The sequence below is a fragment of the Saimiri boliviensis genome, chromosome 4, assembly GCF_048565385.1.
Source record: "Saimiri boliviensis isolate mSaiBol1 chromosome 4, mSaiBol1.pri, whole genome shotgun sequence".
In the NCBI taxonomy this organism is placed as follows: domain Eukaryota; kingdom Metazoa; phylum Chordata; class Mammalia; order Primates; family Cebidae; genus Saimiri; species Saimiri boliviensis.
The window spans coordinates 38,527,849-38,549,539 of record NC_133452.1 but is presented as its reverse complement, the minus strand read 5'-3'; the positions used below and the strand labels follow the sequence as shown (position 1 = coordinate 38,549,539).

General features: G+C 36.7%; 1 protein-coding gene across 3 annotated transcripts in view; it reads left to right on the top strand.

Annotated features, from left to right (window-relative positions):
• Window positions 1-21,691, top strand: part of AKAP7 (A-kinase anchoring protein 7) — a 151,138-nt gene that overhangs the window by 17,389 nt on the left and 112,058 nt on the right. For all 3 annotated transcript variants that reach the window (XM_039467892.2, XM_039467894.2, XM_039467893.2), the window contains exons 3-5: window positions 7,328-7,467; window positions 15,975-16,111; window positions 19,966-20,126. In XM_039467892.2, coding sequence (XP_039323826.2) covers window positions 7,328-7,467; window positions 15,975-16,111; window positions 19,966-20,126 — 438 coding nt within the window. The remainder of the gene's footprint in view (window positions 1-7,327; window positions 7,468-15,974; window positions 16,112-19,965; window positions 20,127-21,691) is intronic.

The window sequence follows — 21,691 nt, the reverse complement described above, 5'->3', positions numbered from 1 at the left end:
TAAAATGGCTACTGAAATCATTATGAAAATTAACAAGCGGATTAAATTAAATTTATAAGATGGGTTTATGAGCTGTACTCCAACTGATGACTTTTTTGCTAACCAATGAAGTTACTCTAAATAATCCAGTTGAAAGGTCCTGGGCGTGTGGCCAAATTTTTCTACCTTTTGTTCTATGGCCATTGATTTTTGAAATTCTAATTGGTAAACTAGATGATTACATAAATATTTTGCTCCTTATATTTTAATATGAAACCATAAAGAATATTTTAGAACCTACATTATGATTTCAAAGTAAGAAATAAAATGGAGTTCAATAATGAAAAGCAGATGGGTTTTATACTATGGCCATATAAATAAACTTTACAAATAAAATCAGCCATGGTATGCAAACAAGAGAGAAGAGATATTAGGGCTGGGCCTGGTGATTCATGCCTGTAATCCCAGCACTTTGGGGGGGCCAATGAGGGCAGATCACTTGAGGTCAGGAGTTTGAGACCAGCCTGGCCAACATGTGAAACCCCGTCTCTACTAAAAATACAAAAATTAGCTGGACATGGTAGCACAAGCTTGTAGTCCCAGCTGTTCGGGAGACGTGAGGCATGAGAATTGCTTGAACCCAGGAGGCAGAGGTTGCAGTTAGTTGATACTGTGCCACTGCCCTGCAGCCTGAGCAACAGAGCAAGACTCTGTCTTAAAAGTGTGTGTGTGTGTGTGTGTGTGTGTGTGTGTGTCTGTGTGTCTGTGTGTGTGTGTGTGTGAGAGAGAGAGAGAGAGAGAGAGAGAGAGAGAGAGATAGATTGGGCTCAGTGTGTATCAAGTAGATGATAAATCAGCAGGGCTCATTGAATTGAAAAAAAGCATATTACAAGGGTTAGTAAAATTACCTATAGCAATAAATATTTACAGGATTCTTTTTCCTCCCCCTATCTGTCATTAGGTATTTTAAAACTGCACTGTCTGTGATGCATAACAAAATAAAATTTTAGATTATCCTGTTCAAAGTAAAGTTAAATAGTTATTGGCAAAATTATAGAAAACTAAATAAATTTAGACAAACCATGTCCTATTTTATTTTTACCTAAAAGTATTCTGAGTTGGGGTTTTATACTGTGTCATTCTCATGATACCAGAATGGTTAGAGTTGTTATATGCTATAACCATTGCCTTGAGAGATTATAATTTTCCTTTTCTGCAAAATGGATTTATAGGATGTTTGAAATGGCAAAAATAAATTGCTGCAGACAGGAAGACAGTTGAGTGTAAAATAGATAAGGTAGAAAATAACATAAAATGCTGAAAGTGTCAGTGGTCTTAAATATTATGTTAATTCTGTCCTCTTCAGTATTGTTCATATTGGAGTGTGAATAGAATACAGAAAAAATGATTATATGTTTTATCTTCACAGTAAGGAATATATTACAAATGGCTACCCAGTAAACAGTGTATGCAAAAAATGGAAATAAAAATTTCATAAAACAGTACTTATACTTACTGTGAGCAATATACTATTTACATGACTACTGTCCCATTCCATTTTATTCCATTTTTAAAAAAGTGCTCTTCATTGGCCAGGTGTGATGGCTTACACCTGTAATCTCAGTACTTTAGGAGGCCGAGGTGGGTAGATCACCTGAGGTCAGGAGTTTGAGACCAGCCTGGCCAATAAGGTGAAACTCCATTTCTACTAAAAATAGAAAAAATTAGCTTGGTGTGATGGTGGGCACCTGTAATCCCAGCTACCTGGGAAGCTGAGGCGGGAGAATCACTTGAACCCGGGAGGTGGAGGTGGCAGTGAGGTGAGATTCTCCATTGTACTCCAGCCTGGGGAACAAGAGCAAAACTCCACCTCAAAAAATTTAAGTGCTCTCATGCCTGTAATCACAGCACTTTGGGAGGCTGAGGTGGGCTGATCATAAGGTCAAGAGATTGAAACCATCCTGGCCAACATGGTGAAACCGCATCTCTACTAAAAAATACAAAAATTAGCTGGGCGTGGTGGCACGCGCCTGTAGTCCCAGCTACTCGGGAGACTGAGGCAGGAGAATTGCTTGAACCCGGGAGGCAGAGGTTGCAGTGAGCCTAGATCACTGCACTCCAGCCTGGCGCCTGGCTGCAGAGCAAAACTCTGTATCAAAAAAAAAAAAAATGTATATATATATATGTATATGTGCTCTTAATTATCTTCTAAGTTGATAACATAACTCACTAGTGGGTTGTTGCTTACAGTTTGGGGAAAAAAATAACCTTGACAGTAGGTTTAGGATTCTCAAATCTTGAAACCATTACTTAGTATTACCATGAGTTATCCTAATTAGTACAGGTGTTAACAGTTAGTACTGTTAACAAATCACAGAAAGCTAGAACTGGAAGAGAATCCCTAGGGAGAGATGGTCTAAACCTCCCTGCCCCTATTTTTTTTTTTTTTAATGTTGCATTGTAGAAACTTTTAAGTGTATATTAAAGTAGAGAAAATAGGTCAACAGGCTTCATGTATTCATTACCTCTTCCTTACTGGATTATTTTGAAGTAGATCCCAGACATATCACTTTATGTGTAAATACTTTAGTATGTTTCTTTAAAAGGTAAAGAATCTTTTTTAAAAAAATTCAAAATGTCTTTACTATACCAGAAAATAATGGTAATTCCTAATGTCATCACATGTCAAGACAATCTCTGACTGTGTCATAATTTAAAGAAATCTGGATGATTGAATTGGTTACGAAAATCTATGCACTATATTTGATTGATACATCTCTTCAGTCTCTTTTCACGTATACATCTCCTTTTTCCCTTTTGGGTATGTGTATGTGTGTATGTCTTGTTGAAGACATCAGGTTGTGTAGCAGTTTTGATATTCTGGTCATTTAACATTTTTCTCTGTCTCTTATGCTTCTGGTAAACTGGTAATTAGATCAAGAGGCTTAATTAAATTTCTGAACATTTGAAAGAATACTCCAAAGATAGTATTTTTTTTCTTTTTGGAGACAGGACCTCACCCTGCCATCCACACTGGAGTACAGTGGCATGATCATAGCTCATAGTAACCTCGAACTCCTGGGTTTAAGTTATTCTCCCGCCTCAAGTAGCTGGGACTACAGGTACACATCATTGTGCTTGTAAATTTTTTGTAGTGATGGGGTCTTGCTGTGTTTCCCAGGCTGGTTTCAAATTCCTTGACTTTAGTGGTCCTCCCACCTAGGCCTCACAAAGTGTTAAGATTATAGGCATGCGCCACTATGCCTGGACAAAGATAGTATTTTGAATTTCCTATAGTGTGACATAAGTAGGCAAATAATGTTTGCTTGTCTTGCCTTTTTGTGATGTTAAGATTGATCAGTGGCTTCAGGCCTTATTACTCTAATGTATCTTATTAAAGTTCCTCATCAGCCTTCCATGTGATGGATCATCCATTAATGGTCATTGGGTTGATCTATTTGTTAAGTATTTTGAAATGGTGATATTCTAACTCTATCCTTTTGCATTCATAAGCTTGAAATTTCTATAAAGAACTTCACTTTAGCTAGCTATTTAATTTCCTGTATGACTATTTGGTTATAAGGAAAGGTGGGATAAATGCTTGACTTTTCCCCTGTATCATCAGATATTTAGAATAATCGTTCTTTAGACTCCTCCAAAAGTGACCTGTGAGCTTTTGGTTTTAATTTTTTTTTTAAGTATCATTCAGAACAGATGGATTTAAGCATGTTTGATATATTTAATACCACTGAAGATTTTTCTGTTTGGTGACCAAATTGTCCCATCTTCAACCAATGGGAAGACATTTAAATTGACTAGAGATCTTCTGATACGATCTCAGGAGACTCCGAATTTCCAGAACTCTCCTACATTGTATGCTCCAGACTTGCAATTAGCTCTTTCTCCAAGGATTGGTAAGACTTTTCAGTACTCAGATAAACCCATTAAGGAACTTAATTAAAAGATGCTTGTTGGGAATCTAGTCTTCAGGTCATCGGCCTTTTCACTACCCAGTGCTGCCTCTACAGATTGAAACACACAGTACTAGTCACCGTCTCGACTGCTGTTGCACCTTTTTTCTCAGCACATGTTGACAGCTGCCAGATTCACCATGCCAGCATTCTTGTTGCTTGGGGTTAGCCTTGTGTCATGATTTAGACAATAAAATATAAGGGGATGGATGCTAGAAACTTATTTAGAATTGATTTGTAATTTTACCTTTAAAAAGGGGAGGTCTTGCTTTTGAAATTTATTTTTCAACATTATATTCAATTAAAGAAACTGTTTAGGGATGGGTGTGGTAGCTCATGCCGGTAATCCCAGCATGTTGGATGACCAAGGTGGAAGGATTGCTTGAGCCCAGGAGTACAAGGCCAGCCTGGGCAACATAGTGAGACCCCCATCTCTATAAAAAATGAAAAATTAATGAGGTGTGATCTCACGCCTCTAGTCCCAGCTGCTTAGAGAGGCTGAGGTGGAAGGATCACTTGAGCCCAGGAGTTCAAGATTACAGTGAGCTATGATTGCATCACTGTACTCCAACCTGGGTGACAGAGTGAGATTCTGTCTCAAAACAAAACCAAAACAACAACAAAAAAGAACTATTCAGGACAGTTCCTCATTTTCCATACTCATGGGAGGTACAAGTGGTCTGGATAAGTAAAAACAATGGAGAGTTTATAAATCATCTGTTTCTTTTTGGAGTTTCCTAAATGTTCTTTAGCATATACAGATTTATTTTCCTAATTATGTTTAGTTCTGGGTATTATCTAATAATTATAATAGCTAATGATAGTGTTTACTTTGTACCAGGAAGTGGTTTAAATATTTTTTTGTATTAACTCACTCAGTCCTTGAAACGATCCTATGAAATAGCTATTATTATTATTCTAAAATTACAGAGGGAAACTGAGTAAAGAGAGTTTATGTGCTCATCTAAAAGCACACAGTCACACAGCTAGTATGTGGGAGAACCAGGATTCTAACCCAGGTGCTCTGGTTCCAACTATAGTAAAATTGGCTTCCATTTTCAGAGTACAAATTTATTAGCAGTATGTTGTGGTGGGCTAGAAATGTATTTCGAAGTGGATTTAAAATATATGTGTTTTTCATTAGCATATTTTGTAGCTTCTGTTTAATATTAGTACATTTAATTCATGTTAACTACAGTTAGATATAGGACCTTTTCGTAGATATCTAAAATTGCAGGCAACCCAATGAGATATTGATTTCCTTTGCTGTATTGAAACTCTCATGCAAGAAGTAAAACCCAATGGCATCATGAATGAGATAATTCACATAATGCTTATAACATAGATAAAAATGCTACAAACAATTTCTTAGTGATAGAATCTATAAAGTTCTGATAAGCTTACACGTGTAAAAGAAGCTAATAATAATTTATACTTTAAATGTGTATCCTCTATCTATGAAGAGCTGTCATTAGCCACATTCATCATTAGACATATTGTTGAGAGATATAGTGATGAAATAGATGCACAAACACACTAAATAATTTTGTCTTAATTCATAATGATATATTGCCCAGGCCACCTTGCTCTTAATTTACCCCATTTTGTAGGCCTTAAAAATAGATGTTCTGGAAAGAAAAGACGTCTATCCTATACACTCTTAGCTTTTTAATTTTAAACACGCTATACTATTTTTCTTAGATGTTAGCATTAAAATGCTATTTGAGACATTAAAATGGTTTAATATTAATATCTCAAAGAGAATAAGAACAATTATTTTTTCTTTGTGGTTTTGTGAGTAATATTAACTAGTAATGCAGAACTTCAATGGAGAAACAGTTTGATACAGTAGCACAGTTTTTCTGCTTTTCTGTTTAGCACGTGTAAAATAAGGGATTTAGTTAAATCAGGGTTGCATATGCACACAGGCATTGGGTCCTGGGTTGAGCCCAGACTTCTTTTCACAATCCTTTTAAGGCATGGTATGCAGTTACTGTGGTCTAGTAGAGTTGATTCCAAAGGTACAACCAACCTAGTAGGATTGAGTGTATGGTAAAATGGTTCTTCTCTTCCTTTTTCAAAATAATACCTCAGAAAATATATTTGAATTTTCATGAAGTCTCTGTGAGTTACTCTATTTTTTTTTTTTTTTTTCTGAGACGGAGTTTCACTCTCTTGTCCAGGCTGGAGTGTAGTGATGTGGTCTTGGGTCACTGCAACCTCTTCCTCCTGGGTTCAAGTGATTCTTTTGCTTCACCCTCCCAAGTAGCTGGGACTACAGGCACACATTACCATGTGCAGCTAATTTTTTTATTTTTAGAGGAGATGGTGTTTTACCTTATTGGCCAGGCTGGTCTTGCACTCCTGAGCACAAGTGATCTGCCTGCCTCGGCGTCCCAAAGTGCTGGGATTGCAGGCATAAGCCACCATGCCCTGACGAGAACTCTATTTTGAACAGTAAAGTACTATTTGAGAAGACATGGGGGAAGCTCAATTAATGGATTGTAGTTTTACATGCATATGGAAGCCCTGATAGAATCTGCTAAAAACAGAAAAAAAGGAGATGATGGCATTTCATACAGATTTTGTCATTATTTCTGGGAGCATAGCTTCATAATTAGAATTGTTAGATGTCGTAAATGAATATTATGAGGATTACTTTAAAAAGTGATGTTGTAAGTGCTTCTCAAAGTACCTTTTTGTTAAGGGTCAGTTTTTTTTGTTTTTTTTTTTTAATTTCCTTTTTTTTGCCAATGGATACTTTTGTAAAATACAATAAAAATGAATTATTAGAAAAATGAAATAAAACACCTACAAAGTAGGAATCAAAATTCAGCAGACAAAGTTATTCTGCCCCATTGCTATGGAACTTTCCAAAGCATTCTCTTAATTTTTGCAATAAATAGTTTATGGTGTGACAATGGCCACAGACCAAAACTTTGTATGGCAGTGGGGTTATACCTTAGAAGTCACAAATATACCTATACAGGATGGATGAAGAAATGTTCTTTTCTTGTGTTATGAACACTGCTGTGCTGGGAGCTGTGCCTCAGATCAGGAGTCAGCTCACTATGGCCCTCAGGCCAAATCTGGTTCACCACCCTGCTTTGAAAATAAAGCAGGAACACAACTGTACCCACTAACTTATGTTTTGTCTACAGCGGAGTTGAGTAGTTGCAGCAGAGACTATGTGATCTGCAATGCCTAAAATATTTACTATGAGGTCCTTTACAGAAATGTTTGCAAACTCCTTCTTTAGATTTAAAAATGACAGTTATGAATGGTTGCTACTTATATATTGCTTGTTTCCTTTTTTCCCTGACTATATTATCTTTGTCTAAATGTATTAGACGTATCGTTTGACTTTTTTCCTCTAGTCACTGATGAACCTCAGATAAATTTGGAGAGAAGTAAAGAAAAAGAAAGGATCAAGATTGATCGAGTAAAGAAGAGGAAACCAAAGCGAAAAGATTATCAACCCAACTATTTCCTGTCCATTCCAATCACCAACAAAGAGGTGGTATTTTTTTAAAAACCGTTTTTACTGTGAAATTTTATTCTACATTTAAAGCACACTAAATGCTTATGAGCCCACTTGCTCTCAGCTTCCAAGTCTTTGGTGGTGGCATGTTAGCAGGATATACAGGGAATATTTCTATTTAAGTAATAGAAATGTATTTAAACAACATGTTTGGAAAATATTTATTTATTTTTACTTTTTTGAGACAGGGTCTTGCTCCGTCACCCAGGCTGGAGTGGAGTGGCACAGTCATAGCTCACTGCAGCCTTGAACTTCTGGGCTCAAGCAGTCTTCCCATCTCAGCCTCCAAAACTGTTTAGGCAATCATATTTAAACAATAATTTTGCAAAAACTGCTTGAAAAAGTGTTGCCAGATGGCACGTCAAGGTCATTTGCAAGTGTTTGTTCATTTTATCTGAGGGAACCTTTGGAAGCAGAGAGCAGTGACCAGTTGAGAAAAGAAAATTCTGAGATCCTGTTGGGGTTTCTTGCCGCTTAATCTTGTTTATAGTAGTGATTATTTCAACATAGTTTCTTTAAAAAATTGCTTGGTGTTGTAACAACTTAATATTGCACCATAAACTTGGTAGAAATCTATTAAAAATCTGAAAAATTAATGTAGCATAAATAATAGAAAATGGAACCATCCAACTAGCTCATGCTGAGAAAGGCCTGAGAGAGAAAAGTCTTGCATCTCATTACTACTACTGAAGCAGTGAGGTAGGAATTAAAACGCCTTAGGAAAGAACACCTCATTTGGAAGAATGACTGTTTTTACTCCTTGGCCCAATTTAAGAGTCAGATCTGAATTTCTGTTTGATTGCGGGTTATAATCTCTTTGACCGGGCACATTTTCATGTTGCTTTTCCCCTTGTTTAACTAGAATGTCTCTAGGGAATGCTAACAAATTGTTAAAAATCAAATCAAGATTAAAATGAAAGAAATAAATATCAAAAGAAAAATTATATTGGGTCATTCTAGGAAATATCTAGTCTGTGACACACAGTTTAGTTGGGGAGAAAATATACGTAAGAAGAGAAAAATTACCTAGCCATGTAAAATTTTAGATTTGATGTAATGAAGAATCATATTCTGATTATACTGATACATATTTGATTCCTTTGGTTGAGGAATAGTTCTTCTTGTTTTTTTTTCCCCGAATCCTAATCACTAGATGACCAGGGAGAGGAATAGTTCTTAAAAGTCCTAATAAGGGCCGGATATGGTGGCTCAAGCCTGTAATCCCAGCACTTTGGGAAGCTGAGGTGGGTGGATCCCTCAGGCCCAGCAGTTTGAGATCAGCCTGGGCAACGTGACAAAACCCTGTCTTTACTAAAAGTACAACAATTAGCCGGGCATGGTGGCTTGCACCTGTGGTCCCAGCTACTCGGGAGGCTGAGGTGGGAGGATTGCTTGAGTCCAGGAGACAGAGGTTACAGTGAGCCGAGATTGCACCATGCACTCCAGCCTGGGTGACAGAGCCAGACCATATCTCAAAAGAAACCCACAAACAAACAACAATGAAAAGTCCTAGTGAAATAGTTCTTAAAAGTGCTTAGGTGATGCAAAGTTAGTATAATCAGTAATTATATATTTTATTAAAATACTTGCAAGTTGTTTGGTTTGAAATTTAGGAGCATGTATACATATGGGGATATGGGGATTAGAAGAGCTCAGGGAGTGAGAGGTGCTGCTGCTTTCATGGGCAGCCGGACAGAAGCCAGGTCTAAGGACACTGAAAGTCAGACAGTTGAAGTGACTTCCCTGCGGATGCGAGATTGGTGATTGGAAGAAAATCCAGGTTCTCTGTTTTGATTTGACAGAGTCTTTCAATGTAGATGTTCGATGAACACCTCAGGTTGTTGCTTTCACTAGGCCGCTCATTTTATGCTTTTCCCGTCACCTGTATTCCTTGCTCCCAGGGGAGACTGAGCAGCATCTCTGCGTCACTCCCGTGTCTGTCCCCTCCCCTCCTAGCCGTGTCACCAACCTGCTTATGTACTTCAGGATTTTCCTGTGGGTAGGAGAAAGACAACCTCTTTTTTCTGTTCTCTGAGGTTTTGCCTGCTCTGTCCTCTCCCTTTCAGCCCTTGCTTTTTCTGCCCGAGCTCTTCTAGCTGCCCTTGGGCATGCCAGGTTCCCTCGGTCCCAGAGAAGCCTTCCCTGGCTGGAGTTTTCTCCTTGCTCCTCTTGGTTTTGTTAATGCTGGAATCTCAGGTCAAACCTCTCTACCCATGGCCACCCCGTCTAGTCTAGGTCAACTGCCCACTTTGTGTGCCCATTCCTGTCAGCTAAAGGCTTTCACGGCTTTCTGTTTGTTTTTTGTCATCCTTGCAACTTGACACCTGTCTTCCTCACAAGGTTGTTAGTGCATGCCCATACCTAGGCTGGTGCCTGTTCAAGAGTCGGTGCCCGCGCACACACGCCCTCTCGCTCTCGTGCTCTCTCTCTCTCCTGTTGTTTCACAGTGAAGGTGTGTTTCTGTCATTCCAAGTTACAACCAGAACATTTAAAAATAATAAATACAATGTAATGGTAGTTTCATAATACAAGTTCAACAGCAGTTATTTGTTTCTGAGAAGGTAGGGTAACTTATAATAGGGGAAAATGCAGGTTTCAAGTGATCATGAAACCAAATAATTTAATGTTTCCCTTTCAGGAGACTTATTTGTAGTTAACCACTTAAAGCTTACATACAAATATGGGGAAGAGATGTAGGGATCAGGCAAGATTAGGAGTTATATTTTGTATCTTCTGCATGAGCACATTTTTGTTTGTTTTAAAGTGTCTCATGTTAATTTTCTTAAACTACTTATGAGCTTTTGTGGGAAGGCTTGGGAAAAGAGTAGCATTTATAACATTGTTTCAATGGAAGACTGTATTCCAAGTTCCAATTAAGTGACCTGCAAACAAGCTTTTGGAAGCTAGCACATTCACAATGAGTTGCTCTACTTTTAGCCTCTACATGTTGGCATCTAGTTTTAAAGAAAAAAGTATTCAGAATTCCACTGGTCTTTGATTTTAAACACATTCTTAGAAGTTTGGAATTCTTTATTAGTGGAAAATCTTGATTTCATATTTTAAGCAACAGAAAATGGATTAGGATGGCTGCATTAAAAAATCCTAATTGGAAGTATATGGAAGTATGTGTTTCCATTAACTTGCAATTGCATGTTAGTTTAAAAAGAAAAGAAGAAAACATTTTGATGGGGATATACTAAATTCTAAATGTTTCTTAAATGGCTAGAATTTTTAAATTAATTCTAACTGGATTTAACCATATATTGGTTTTATATGCCTTCTTTTGAGAGATAATGATACAAGAATCAACACTGAAAAAATCAAGAAACAGAAGCTGATTGAAATTAGGAGTATATTATTAATTTTTTGTTGGTATCTTTTAAAAATATACTAATAGTATTTTTTAAATTTTTTAGATTTTCTTCAGGGGTTCTCTCTCTCTCTCTCTCTCTCTCTCTCTCTTTCTTCTTCTTCTTCTTCTTCTTCTTCTTCTTCTTCTTCTTCTTCTTCTTTACTTTTTTTTGAGACAAGGTCTCACTATGTTGCCCAGGCTAGTCTCAATCTCCTGGGCTCAGGCAATCCTTCCTTCTCAGCTTCCCAAAATGTTGGGATTACAGGTGTGAGCCACCCATGCCTAGCCTCTTCAGCGGTTTTAAAAGTCATTTGTTACATTTAATTGTGTATTTCAAAATTTTGCAATGTGAAAATTACTGGTCTTAGGAAAATATGGACTTCAGTTCCATGAAAAAGACATTCAGTTCTTTTCTGGAAAATAATAGTAAAAGTATTTGATGTCATCAGGTGTATGTTAGGCACCTGGTAGATATAGAACATTCTTTATTTGAGGATGATTTTTAAACTTTTACTCCAATTACTGCTATATTATCAGCTTTTCAAGTTCTTTGATAGTTGTAGACAAGCAAAAAAAAAAAAAAGAAAAATTAGGTAGCAAATTAGTGTGATATTTCTAATAAATCTTAATGAGACAACAAATTTGGGAACAGTATATGTATTAATAACAGCTTAGGAAAATTCCAAGAACAACATCAAAAGGTGAGGTCAAAGACATTTTCCCTAGAATGTAACTCTTCTCTCTCATGTAGAGGCATGCTAACTTTAAGGCATTTCCTTCAAACTCATATATGATTTGAGTCAATTAGAAAGTTTAAAAGATAAGAAAACAAATTTTCTAATTGCATTATTTTTAGACGTGTAATATGGGAGTGGTGATATTTAGCAGATGAATGAATATTAGCTTTTATTCTCTTAAATTACTCAGTGAATGAAATATTTAAGATTTAGGTAAAGTTTTTATTTTTACAAGTTTCTTTCACTGTTTTATTTGAATTTGACTTTATAGTGTTAGGTTTCAAAAATGTGCTTTCTGCAGCACTGCCAGTGGCTGGGGATTGTGGTGACAGATAAGCTTTAATGACTTTATGGAATTTTAAATAATGGCTGTAAAAATTAGTTTCCTTTGGCCTTTGATGTCATTGGCATTTTTAAAATATGACATATAAAGAAGACTCTAAGGTGTTTTTCTTTTCTTTTACTTTTTAAGAATGTAATTAAGATTAAAAAGCATGAAAAATATTACCATTATATCAAGAAATACATAAATTAATCTGGAGAATCAAAGCATTGTTAGAAAGATATTGTTTGATTAGATTAACCTTAACATTTTCATAAGTTTGGGGTTAATCCTGCATAAGTACTGTGTGACGTGAGAGAAATAAGAGTCTTTAAAGTCTTTTACAGTTTTTACTTACAGTTTTATATGCTACTCGATAATTCAAAGATACTAATTGGACTAAAACTGTTTTACCATGTGGGACATTTCACCAGAATATGGAATATACAAATAGATAGAATTTTGAACATTGTCCTGAATTTACATATAATTAATATTTGAAGGTAGAATGAAGCCTAAGTTAATGTGAAAATACAAATATTCTATGTATTAGGTGCAAGTAACAATCCCCTGTCCAATTATGACAACCAAAAATATATCTAGATATTGCCAAATGTCCTCTGGGAGGCAAAACTGCACTGGTAGAAGAACATGATTTGAATAGTGTTGGTGCTGTTGTGTACCTTCTGTTTGGCAAATGATGAAGAGCTTACTAAGTACTTTCATGTAGCTTTTCTAATATGATCTTTAATGCAACTCTAAGTTTGGCTATGCAAAAATCCAACTTTAAAATAATTGTGAAGTAACGTGGACTTATACTAAAGGCTTTTTTTTTTTTTTTTTGAAGGCCAGTGTGTTGTGTTACATAGTGTCTTAGTCCTTTTTGTGCTACCTGAGACTGGATAATTTATAAAGAGCAGTTTATTTCTCACAATTCTGGCAGCTGGGAAATCCAAGATTGAGTAACCAGCCAGCATCCGGTGAGAGCCTTCTTGCTGCTGTTGTCCCATGGTGAAAGACAAGAGGGCCAGGGAGAGAGTGAGTGAAAGAGTGAACAATCTCAAGAGGGGACTAACTCATCCTTAGGAAGTTCACTTCCGCAGTAACAGCATTAACCCATTCATGAGAGCAGTACCCCCATGACCTGAACACCTCTTGTTAGGCCCCACCCCCCGACACTGCGTTGTTGGTCTAGTTTCCAGCACATGAACTCTGGAGCACACATTCAAACCTTAGCACTGATTAGACTTTCTGAAAAACCCCTTAAATGTCTTCCCTGGTGGTTCAGTTCTTAAGTCCGCCACCTCATGTCTGCTCCTCCCCTTTCTATTTCTCATAAACAGACAAACTCCTTGTGCCGCTCTTGGTCTTTTTCCGTATTCCATTGCTTTCTATCTACTTTTTCTCCTCACTCCTACTGGATCTCTTCCTCCATGCGCCTCTGTCTTCTTCATATGCAGTTTATTCTTTTCCAAGGCTTTCCTTTTTTTTTTTTTTGTTTTTTTTTTTTTTGTTTTGGGGCAGGTATATGGCCTTGAGATTTTTTAAAGTCTGTGTTTCAGTTTATTTTAACAGAGATAATACCAATCTCTATCTCATGGGACTGTTGGGAGGCTGCACTGATCTAATGTAGATATGTAAAATATTCACTGTGATTCCTGAAACCTAATGAGAACACTGTAAAGGATAGTTGTTGCTGCTACTGTTTAAATATTGTTTTTTATTATTATCACTGTGTTGTAAGCAAGTCATCGCGAAATTACCACTGAGGCAAAAGTAAGCCAATTCAGAGGGTTATCGCTGGCGGCCACAGAGGACCCACGTCTTCTTAACCCATGGCCCCGAAAGGAGGGTGTTAAGACCTTTTAAGCCCGTAAACCACCTCCTGGGCAGGGGTGGGGGCGAGGGGCTTTGGACATTCCAAGGGCCAGTGGACTTTAGACATTTTGTAAACCACCTCCTGGGTGGGGCGGAGGGTGAGGGGCTTCGGACATTCTGATTGTTACCTAAGTGGTTCACAGAAGTCAAGATAAGCGTTAGTTTACACATTGTCTGGGTAGGGTAGAAATTACAGACCTTAGTTACTTATTATAAGTCGCAGGGGCCAAGATGGTGTGGGTTTGGACTGCTTGCCTGTCAACATCAGGGTTACAGAGAGCAGTTTCAACAGAAAGTGGAGGTATGGTTGAGGTATGCAGTTTTATGGGGCTTTTACCATGTCACAACTGCACTGTAGTAAGACAGTGGTATAAAAGAGATAGAGATTGCCCTCAAGCAGTTTATAATTTCATTTTGTGCATATAAACTATGACTCCCTAAGATTTTTTGTATACCATTATGTTTGGAGCATTTTATTTATTAGGCCACGAATGTTCTTTTATTGAGTGTTACAGAAGCAACATCTTGCATTGGGAAATGTTAGGTGTTACTGTGTAACATCATACAAACAAAACACCATTTTCTCTGTTGGTATCTTGCAGATTATAAGGACAGAGAAATGCTGAGGTTATTTTGGGTGATGTCGATTTAGTGTAAGGATACATGATACTAAGGAAAAAATTATTCATGACACTTGTTAAAGATGGTATGGCAGACTGTATTCCAGAGGGGCCATGATGACAGGTACAGGGATCACTGCAATGGGGTCTATCAGCTGGGGAGAGAAATTGGACTCAACTCCAACAAGGACAAATGGAGATTTATAACGAAGGAGCAGAGTGGAGGTCAGTGAATGGAAAATTACTGAGAAGAAGGGTGAGGGGTTTCTGGCTAAACAGACTGGATAGCATTGTTGCTGAAGGGGGGCTATGGTGATAAGATAGCTCAGATATGGAGGGTGGTTAGACACCAAGGGTGGGGGATTTCTTTAAACTGACTTGGCAGTATTCTTGCTGAAACTAGATTCTACAAGGGCAGAGAGAGAAGTCCATGGTTAGGGCTAGTCAAGCAGAAGACTCAGAGGGGCCTGACTAAAGTTTTGGTCAAAGAAGAGAGTCTCTGTCAATGGGAAGTCAGATGCAAGGACAGCATCTCATGATTTGTACAATCACATTAGCAGATAATGGGAACTTTGTTCAGGATACAACAGCTACTCTTGGTATCAGAACAGTTCGCTATGCTCATGAGTCAGTTTTTTCTTATCTCTGGTTTTTTATGGATTCTACATTGACTGTCAGCCCCACTCTTTCCCTTTTTTCTCTCACTAATTCTGCTGCCTCAGGGCTTCTAGCTTCTGTTCCCTTAGGGCTTGTCTGTGCTCTCTTTTCTCTGTTGCTGTTGTTTTCTTTTCTGGGTTTGCTATTTTGCATTCAAACTACTTTCCAGTGTACTCACATTTAGAAGTTGACTAGAATTGCATCTAACTGAAAGTGGAGGAGGGAAGATGCATCATTCCCCCTGTTTCAGAGGAGCAGCTGCTGAGAGGGGAAGGGAGTTGATGGACCACGTCTGTGGGGATTTCTCCCGGATGCAGATTCGGTTTTTCTAATGTGTGCATTTGGACTTCTTTGCAACTCTTCATGGGAATGCCCTTCTTCATAGGTCTGGAAAAATGACAGTAGTCATTTCTATTGAAATTATTGCTGTCCTAAAAATCCTTAAGGCCATGAGGAATGGGTTCACAGACACATTCACTTGGAGACAAATAATTATTGCTTCTAACAGAAATGGAATGTTGTCTGCTGGCTTGACCTTTCTGTGGCAAGAATAAAGCCTTATTCTTAGGAAAGATCATAATTATTGAGTCATATTGGGTATTCCAAGGACACATTTCTGAAAATATGCAGGGCCATTGAGAGGTTTTTCTAGTCTGATAGCAATCTGATCTGCAAAATAAGGGTGTTGGGTTCAGTGCTCTTAAGATAGACAATCATCATGCTTTAAAACTTACACATCCTTTTAAACTGTCAAGTCAACTGTCTGTTTGAGAACAAGTAGACAATTAAGCATTTGTTTGGTTGAAGAATCTTAACATTGTTCTAATTTTGGTTGTTGTTTATATTCTTTTTGATTTATGTTTTGCTATAAAGAAATTTTGCATACCTAATCACTGTATGTGTATATGTGTTATTAGATTATAAAAGGAATTAAGAGCTTGCAAAATGCAGTAATACAACAAGATAAGCGACTGGCCCAAACAATGGTCAGAGATGGTTCCTTTCATATTACCCTGCTGGTGATGCAATTATTAAATGAAGATGAAGTAAACATGTGAGTAATGTATCTTTCTTAAATATAATTTTCCAAATTGTATTACTTTAAAATGTATAAGCACAGCAGAACCCAAAGAGACATTCTAAATTTAAAGAACTAGTCTCCATATAATTTATTCCAATAAATAGTTAATATATGGCATGTATTGCATAATATTATTTTAAATCTAGACTTTTAAACTCTGTTATGATTATCAAGTGGTAGCCCTTGGTTATGTAATTGTTTTGCCCATGCTCATAATATAAGCACTCTGGACCTGACCGTTTAGCTTAAAATTCTAGATACGTGTTTTGTAATCATGGCACAACCACCTCTTACTATCTGCCTCACTTTGGGCAAATCATGTACTTTCTAAGTAAATGGAGAAAATAATAGTATCAATATGTGCAAGAGCTCTTTGTCTAGGGCCTAGCACATAGTAGGCACTCTATTATTAGCTATTAGAGCTGGCATTTTATTAGGCCACTGGACAATCTGAGTTTCACCTAAGTCATTCTTAGAGTTACTGTACTCTACCCACCCCCAGTGCTGCCATGCCAGGGTTATGCCATAAAGGTTGAAGATAAGTCATTGATTACTATTTTCCAATCTGGAAGAAACCTTGTTCTTCCCCCAGTTCTCCGGGACACTCTATCTGTACTTAGATTTTCTCTTCCTCTGTTATGTCATATATAGCTCACTGTATTAAGCTCAAGCCTAAGATTTTTGGAAAACCAAAGCCAGGATGAATTGCAGGTTGCTTTTATTTTCTTCTTTGATAGCTATATCTCCTAAGGGAATGATAGTAGGCTTGAATTAGGAAGGGGGTGAGGAAAAGGTAAAATAAAAGGGGTAAGATGAAATAAATTAATAACTCAAAGTATTCAACCCCATTATGATTGTTATAGTTATGTCTTTTAAACAGTAGAACCTCATGTCTTTAGAGGTCAGTCTTATTATAATCTGTCCCAAGCCAATGCACCCAAAGCAGGCTTAAGCATCCTGCAAGGACAGAAAGGAGGGGAGATTTAATTTGACTAACTTTGATCACTTGGCCAATCAGAAGAAAAAAGCAGTGCTCTGACATTCTTGAAAGAAGAGAATCCAAAGAAGATGCTATGCAAGATGAAAGTTGAGAGAAGGGAGTAGTGCTTTGTGTGTGTTACAATGGTCAGGATTCTCCAGAAAAACAGCACCAGTAGCAGCGTATCTATGTAGGTATCTATCTATATCTGTCTGTGTAGACATGTATATCTTTATGTAGATAGATTTATTTTAAAGAATTCTCTCCTGTGATTGAAGGATCTGCAGGGCAGCCTGGAAGAGAAGAGTTGATGTTGTACTCTCAAGTCCTCAATCAGTCTGGGGACAGAATTCCTTCTTTCTCAGGGGACTCCAGTCTTTTCTATTAAGGCCTTTAGCTGATTGGATTGGGTCCACCCCTATTCTGGAGAGGCAGAGGTGTCAACTTTTAAGTGGTGATGAGGTTCAATGTGTGACCTCACTTTGGGGCAGCTAGAATGGAATTGATGGGGTTTCTGGGAAGACATTGTTTATGTGAACGATTTATTAGAAGTCTCTAATATTTAATTTTTTATCCTAAACTGTATGTTAGACATCTAGATTATCCTCATGTCTTGTCCTATATTGATTCTTATTTTTCAAAGTCTAGTATCAAGTTTTAGGTGTTGATTAATGTACTGATCAATGGATTGGATATGGAATGTGCAGAGACTTTTAAAAAATCATTAATTTCTTGATGCAGATGTCACCTAAAGTCCTTTGTGTCCTCACAGTGTAGAAGAAAGGAATGGAATATTAGGCCAAGCCCAGATGCTGATTTGAAAAGATAGATGTCCTGTCTTCGTTCGAAATACAGCCTTTGGGTCTGAACTCCAGTTTGAGAATTCAGTTTCTTATATGCATGTGCTTTTTACTTACTTTACCTTAAAGAAGCCTTTTCATAAACTCTTCTTGAAAACAAACTCTATTTGAATATGTTAAAATAATTTGAAAGTTAATGATATTCCCAGTAGAAAGTTAGTTGATATTCTTTCGCACTCTGTGAATCAGTGGCATCATATTAGGACAAATTTATTAATTTATACTACTGGAGAACTGGAAAAATGAACTGAATTTAGATCATCTGTATTTCTTTAAAGAATAATGACATAGAATTCACTGTCTCTGAAGTCTTAACCTTTCTCATGGTCTGGTTTAGCATATAGTTTCACTTAAAACAAATACCTTGAATTCCCCCAACTTATAAATGAGACAGGAGTAGCTGTTCTCTTATCACATGCTTTAATTCATAGCATACAGTGGAGGAAAGTACTGACTTAAAAGTATGTACACTGTGTATGTTTGGACGAACATAACTACAGTTAGGTAATAGTGAATTTAAACTGGATTTGGAGGTACAATGAGAAATGTTGACATTTATGTAGCTATACTAAAGTACATTTGTCATTTTCAAAATGAAATGACAGATGTACAGTTCTTTACAATTTTGGAAATAACAGATGTATAATACTTTAGTATAGCTAGGTAATTTCTCAGAGAAATGAGATTGGTATAGAAGCCATAGATAAAAATCAGTTAAAAACTTTGAAGACTAATTTAGAAATATGAAAGATCAAGAAAACTAATTTTTTCAAACGCTTGACTGAACAAATCACTGATCAAATAATTTAAATGAAGGCACTCCACTAGAAGGATGTTTTAAAGTTCTGTATGAATGTATTTAGTTCTTTTTTAAGTAATTGCTGCCCTCTAGTGAGAATTCATTTTTTTCTCAAAATGAAGTACCTATACCAAAATTTTCTTTAGAGGTAATTCTAATTTTCCAATATCAAAAATCTCATAATATCTAATTCAATAATATAGTAAACATTTGTTTTTATTAAGAAAAATGTGGCTGGATGCAGTGGCTCACACCTTAATCCCAGCAATTTGGAGGCTGAGGTGGGAGCATTACTTGAACCCAGGAGTTTCAGACCAGCCTTTGCAGCATAGGGGGACTTCTCTATAAATAATTTTAAAGAAAATTAGGCATGGTGGCATGCACCTGTGTAGTCCAGCTACTCAGGAGGCTGAGACAGGAGGATCACCTGAGCCCAGGAGGTTAAGGCTTCAATTAGCTGTGATCACACCAGTGCACTCCAGCCTGGGTGACAGAGAGAGAGAGAGAGAGAGAGAGAGAGAGAGAGAGAGAGAGAGAGAGAGAGAGAAGAGGGGCACTTGAAAGAAAGAAAGAAAAATATAGCACTTCCAACACAGAGCAGCTGTGTAATTGCATAGGCTAAATAGCTAATGTACATATAGCAAACTTACATAGTTACAATTGGGGAATATAATCAAACTTGTATTTTATTTGAGTCTAAGTATAGCAAATTATCGAATTATAGAAATATATTTTAAGAGAAGTTTTATTAGAGTGTCTTACAAATAGTAAGTACTGTAAAAGTATTAGTACTTTCATTAAGAATCTAGAATTTTACACATAATCTAACGTAAGCACTTGTAGGTATTCAGTTTTTTTGGATATATTTTCAGTAATTTTTTGTGTTGTCTATATAATATTTCATACGGTTATAATTTTTTTTGGTAAACTACAATAGTATCTACTTTTATGTCTTTAATGGCAATTTTAATTAGGTAAAGATTTTTTCACTTCTTCCATAGTTTTTGTTTAAAACTGTCTATCAGTTTCAATTATATAGTTTAGATTTAGAGGACATTTTGAGCCTTAAAATAATTAGTACAAATATCAAAATTAATTTGTCTTTCTAAAACTGGTACTTTGTTCTTTATTTAGATTTGTGTATTTTATTACTTAATGTGTAACTGAAAAATATATTATTTCTTACCAGTGGTATTGATGCTCTTTTGGAATTGAAACCATTCATAGAAGAACTCCTCCAAGGAAAACATTTGACTTTGCCCTTTCAAGGAATTGGCACTTTTGGAAATCAGGTTGGATTTGTGAAGCTGGCGGAAGGCGATCATGTAAACTCACTTTCGGAGATAGCAGGTAAAACAGATAGCAACCCACTCATAAGAAATCTTGTCTGTCGGAGAAGCAATTTCAGTTTTGTAATAGAGACTTGACATTTTTTAATTTTTAAAAGATGATGGACTAGACTCAAGTATTTTTTAGGACTGTCCCAGTCATAAGTCTGAACGATTTCAGGGCTTAATCATAACATGTGACATATAGTTGGCACTTGGTAAGTACTGAATCAATGAATAAGAGTCATTGGTTGCCTATTCACAGGCTTGTGGGAGTTATCATCTCTATTTCAGAGAGCCAGTTGGTGAATCAGCAAGATTTCCATTTATGCTGCTCCCCTCCGCCCACTCCCCTGGAGGGAGTAATCTCTGAGGGGAAGGCCCATTGTTGTTAGTAGAAGACCTCACATTTACTGGAGAACATGTTGCTTTGTGCAGTGCAATTAAAAGTGTCAGGGAATTGGAAGCAAAAAAGTCATAACCTGGATGAGTGACTTGAGTTTGATCCAGAGATAATAGCTTGGGTATTAGCCTACATGCTGTGAGAAGTTTTTATTTTCACTTCATTTCATGTCATTTCATGTTATCTTGTTGCAGGTTCAGTAATCCTTGGTTCATACCATACTTGCATCATTGGTCCATGCTTGATCCGCTTTTATCTGTTTGTTTTTTTTTTCTTTGAATCTGCTTTTATTCATTCTTCTCTCTTCTTTCTCTGCCCCCTCTTCCCTCTCTTCTTGCCTCCATTCCCTCCTTCTCTGTGTGTATCTACCTTTCTCTTTCCATCTTAAAAAATAATGTGATAATAACCTGGGAATCTACCACCCAAAACAGAAGCTAGGGCTTCGGTAGTAATCTAACCATGTTTTCCTCTTCAGTAATGCATTCTTTGGCCTTCCTCCAGTTAAGTTAACTATCATTCTGACATCAGTGTTTACTTCCTTTTATTTTCTCAAAGAATATGCATTTTCATTTTAGTTGGTTTTAACGTAATAAAAAGGGCATCATGTTGTATGTGATCTATTGGGACATCCTTTTTGGTTAATATTACATTGCCTCTTTGCAGTTTAATAATTGTCCATTTAAAAGCGTATGTTTGGCAGGGAGTGAGGATTAGGTTTCATTGTTGATTTTTCTTTTGTGTTCTTAAGATATTTGTGATAAATTATTTTGTGAATGTCAGTGTTTATATAGGGCTGGATTATCATTCACATTAATTGTTAGAACGACATTTAGCATAGTGTCAGTTGTGCTGTCTGGTACAAGGTTTAAGTTCGCTGAATTCATTATCCATTCAGATGTTTCATAAGTAGAGCTGTTTAGTTATCGTTTTAGTAGATTTCTGTTATTGTTCTTGAAGTACATTTTACATAACAGCATTTTCAGTTGGGTTGCAAACGTATAATTCATGATTGCTGTTATTAGTGACATGTCACATTCATTTTAGCTAAGGTTTTTATAAATTTATTACCTCTAAATTTCATTTCTTCTACATAATGTTGAGCTCAAGGAATTACACTTTAGTAGGAAGAATTCATTCCTTCAGCGTGCAGTTAGCTGGTGCCAACTAGGTGCTTGGGATAGAAA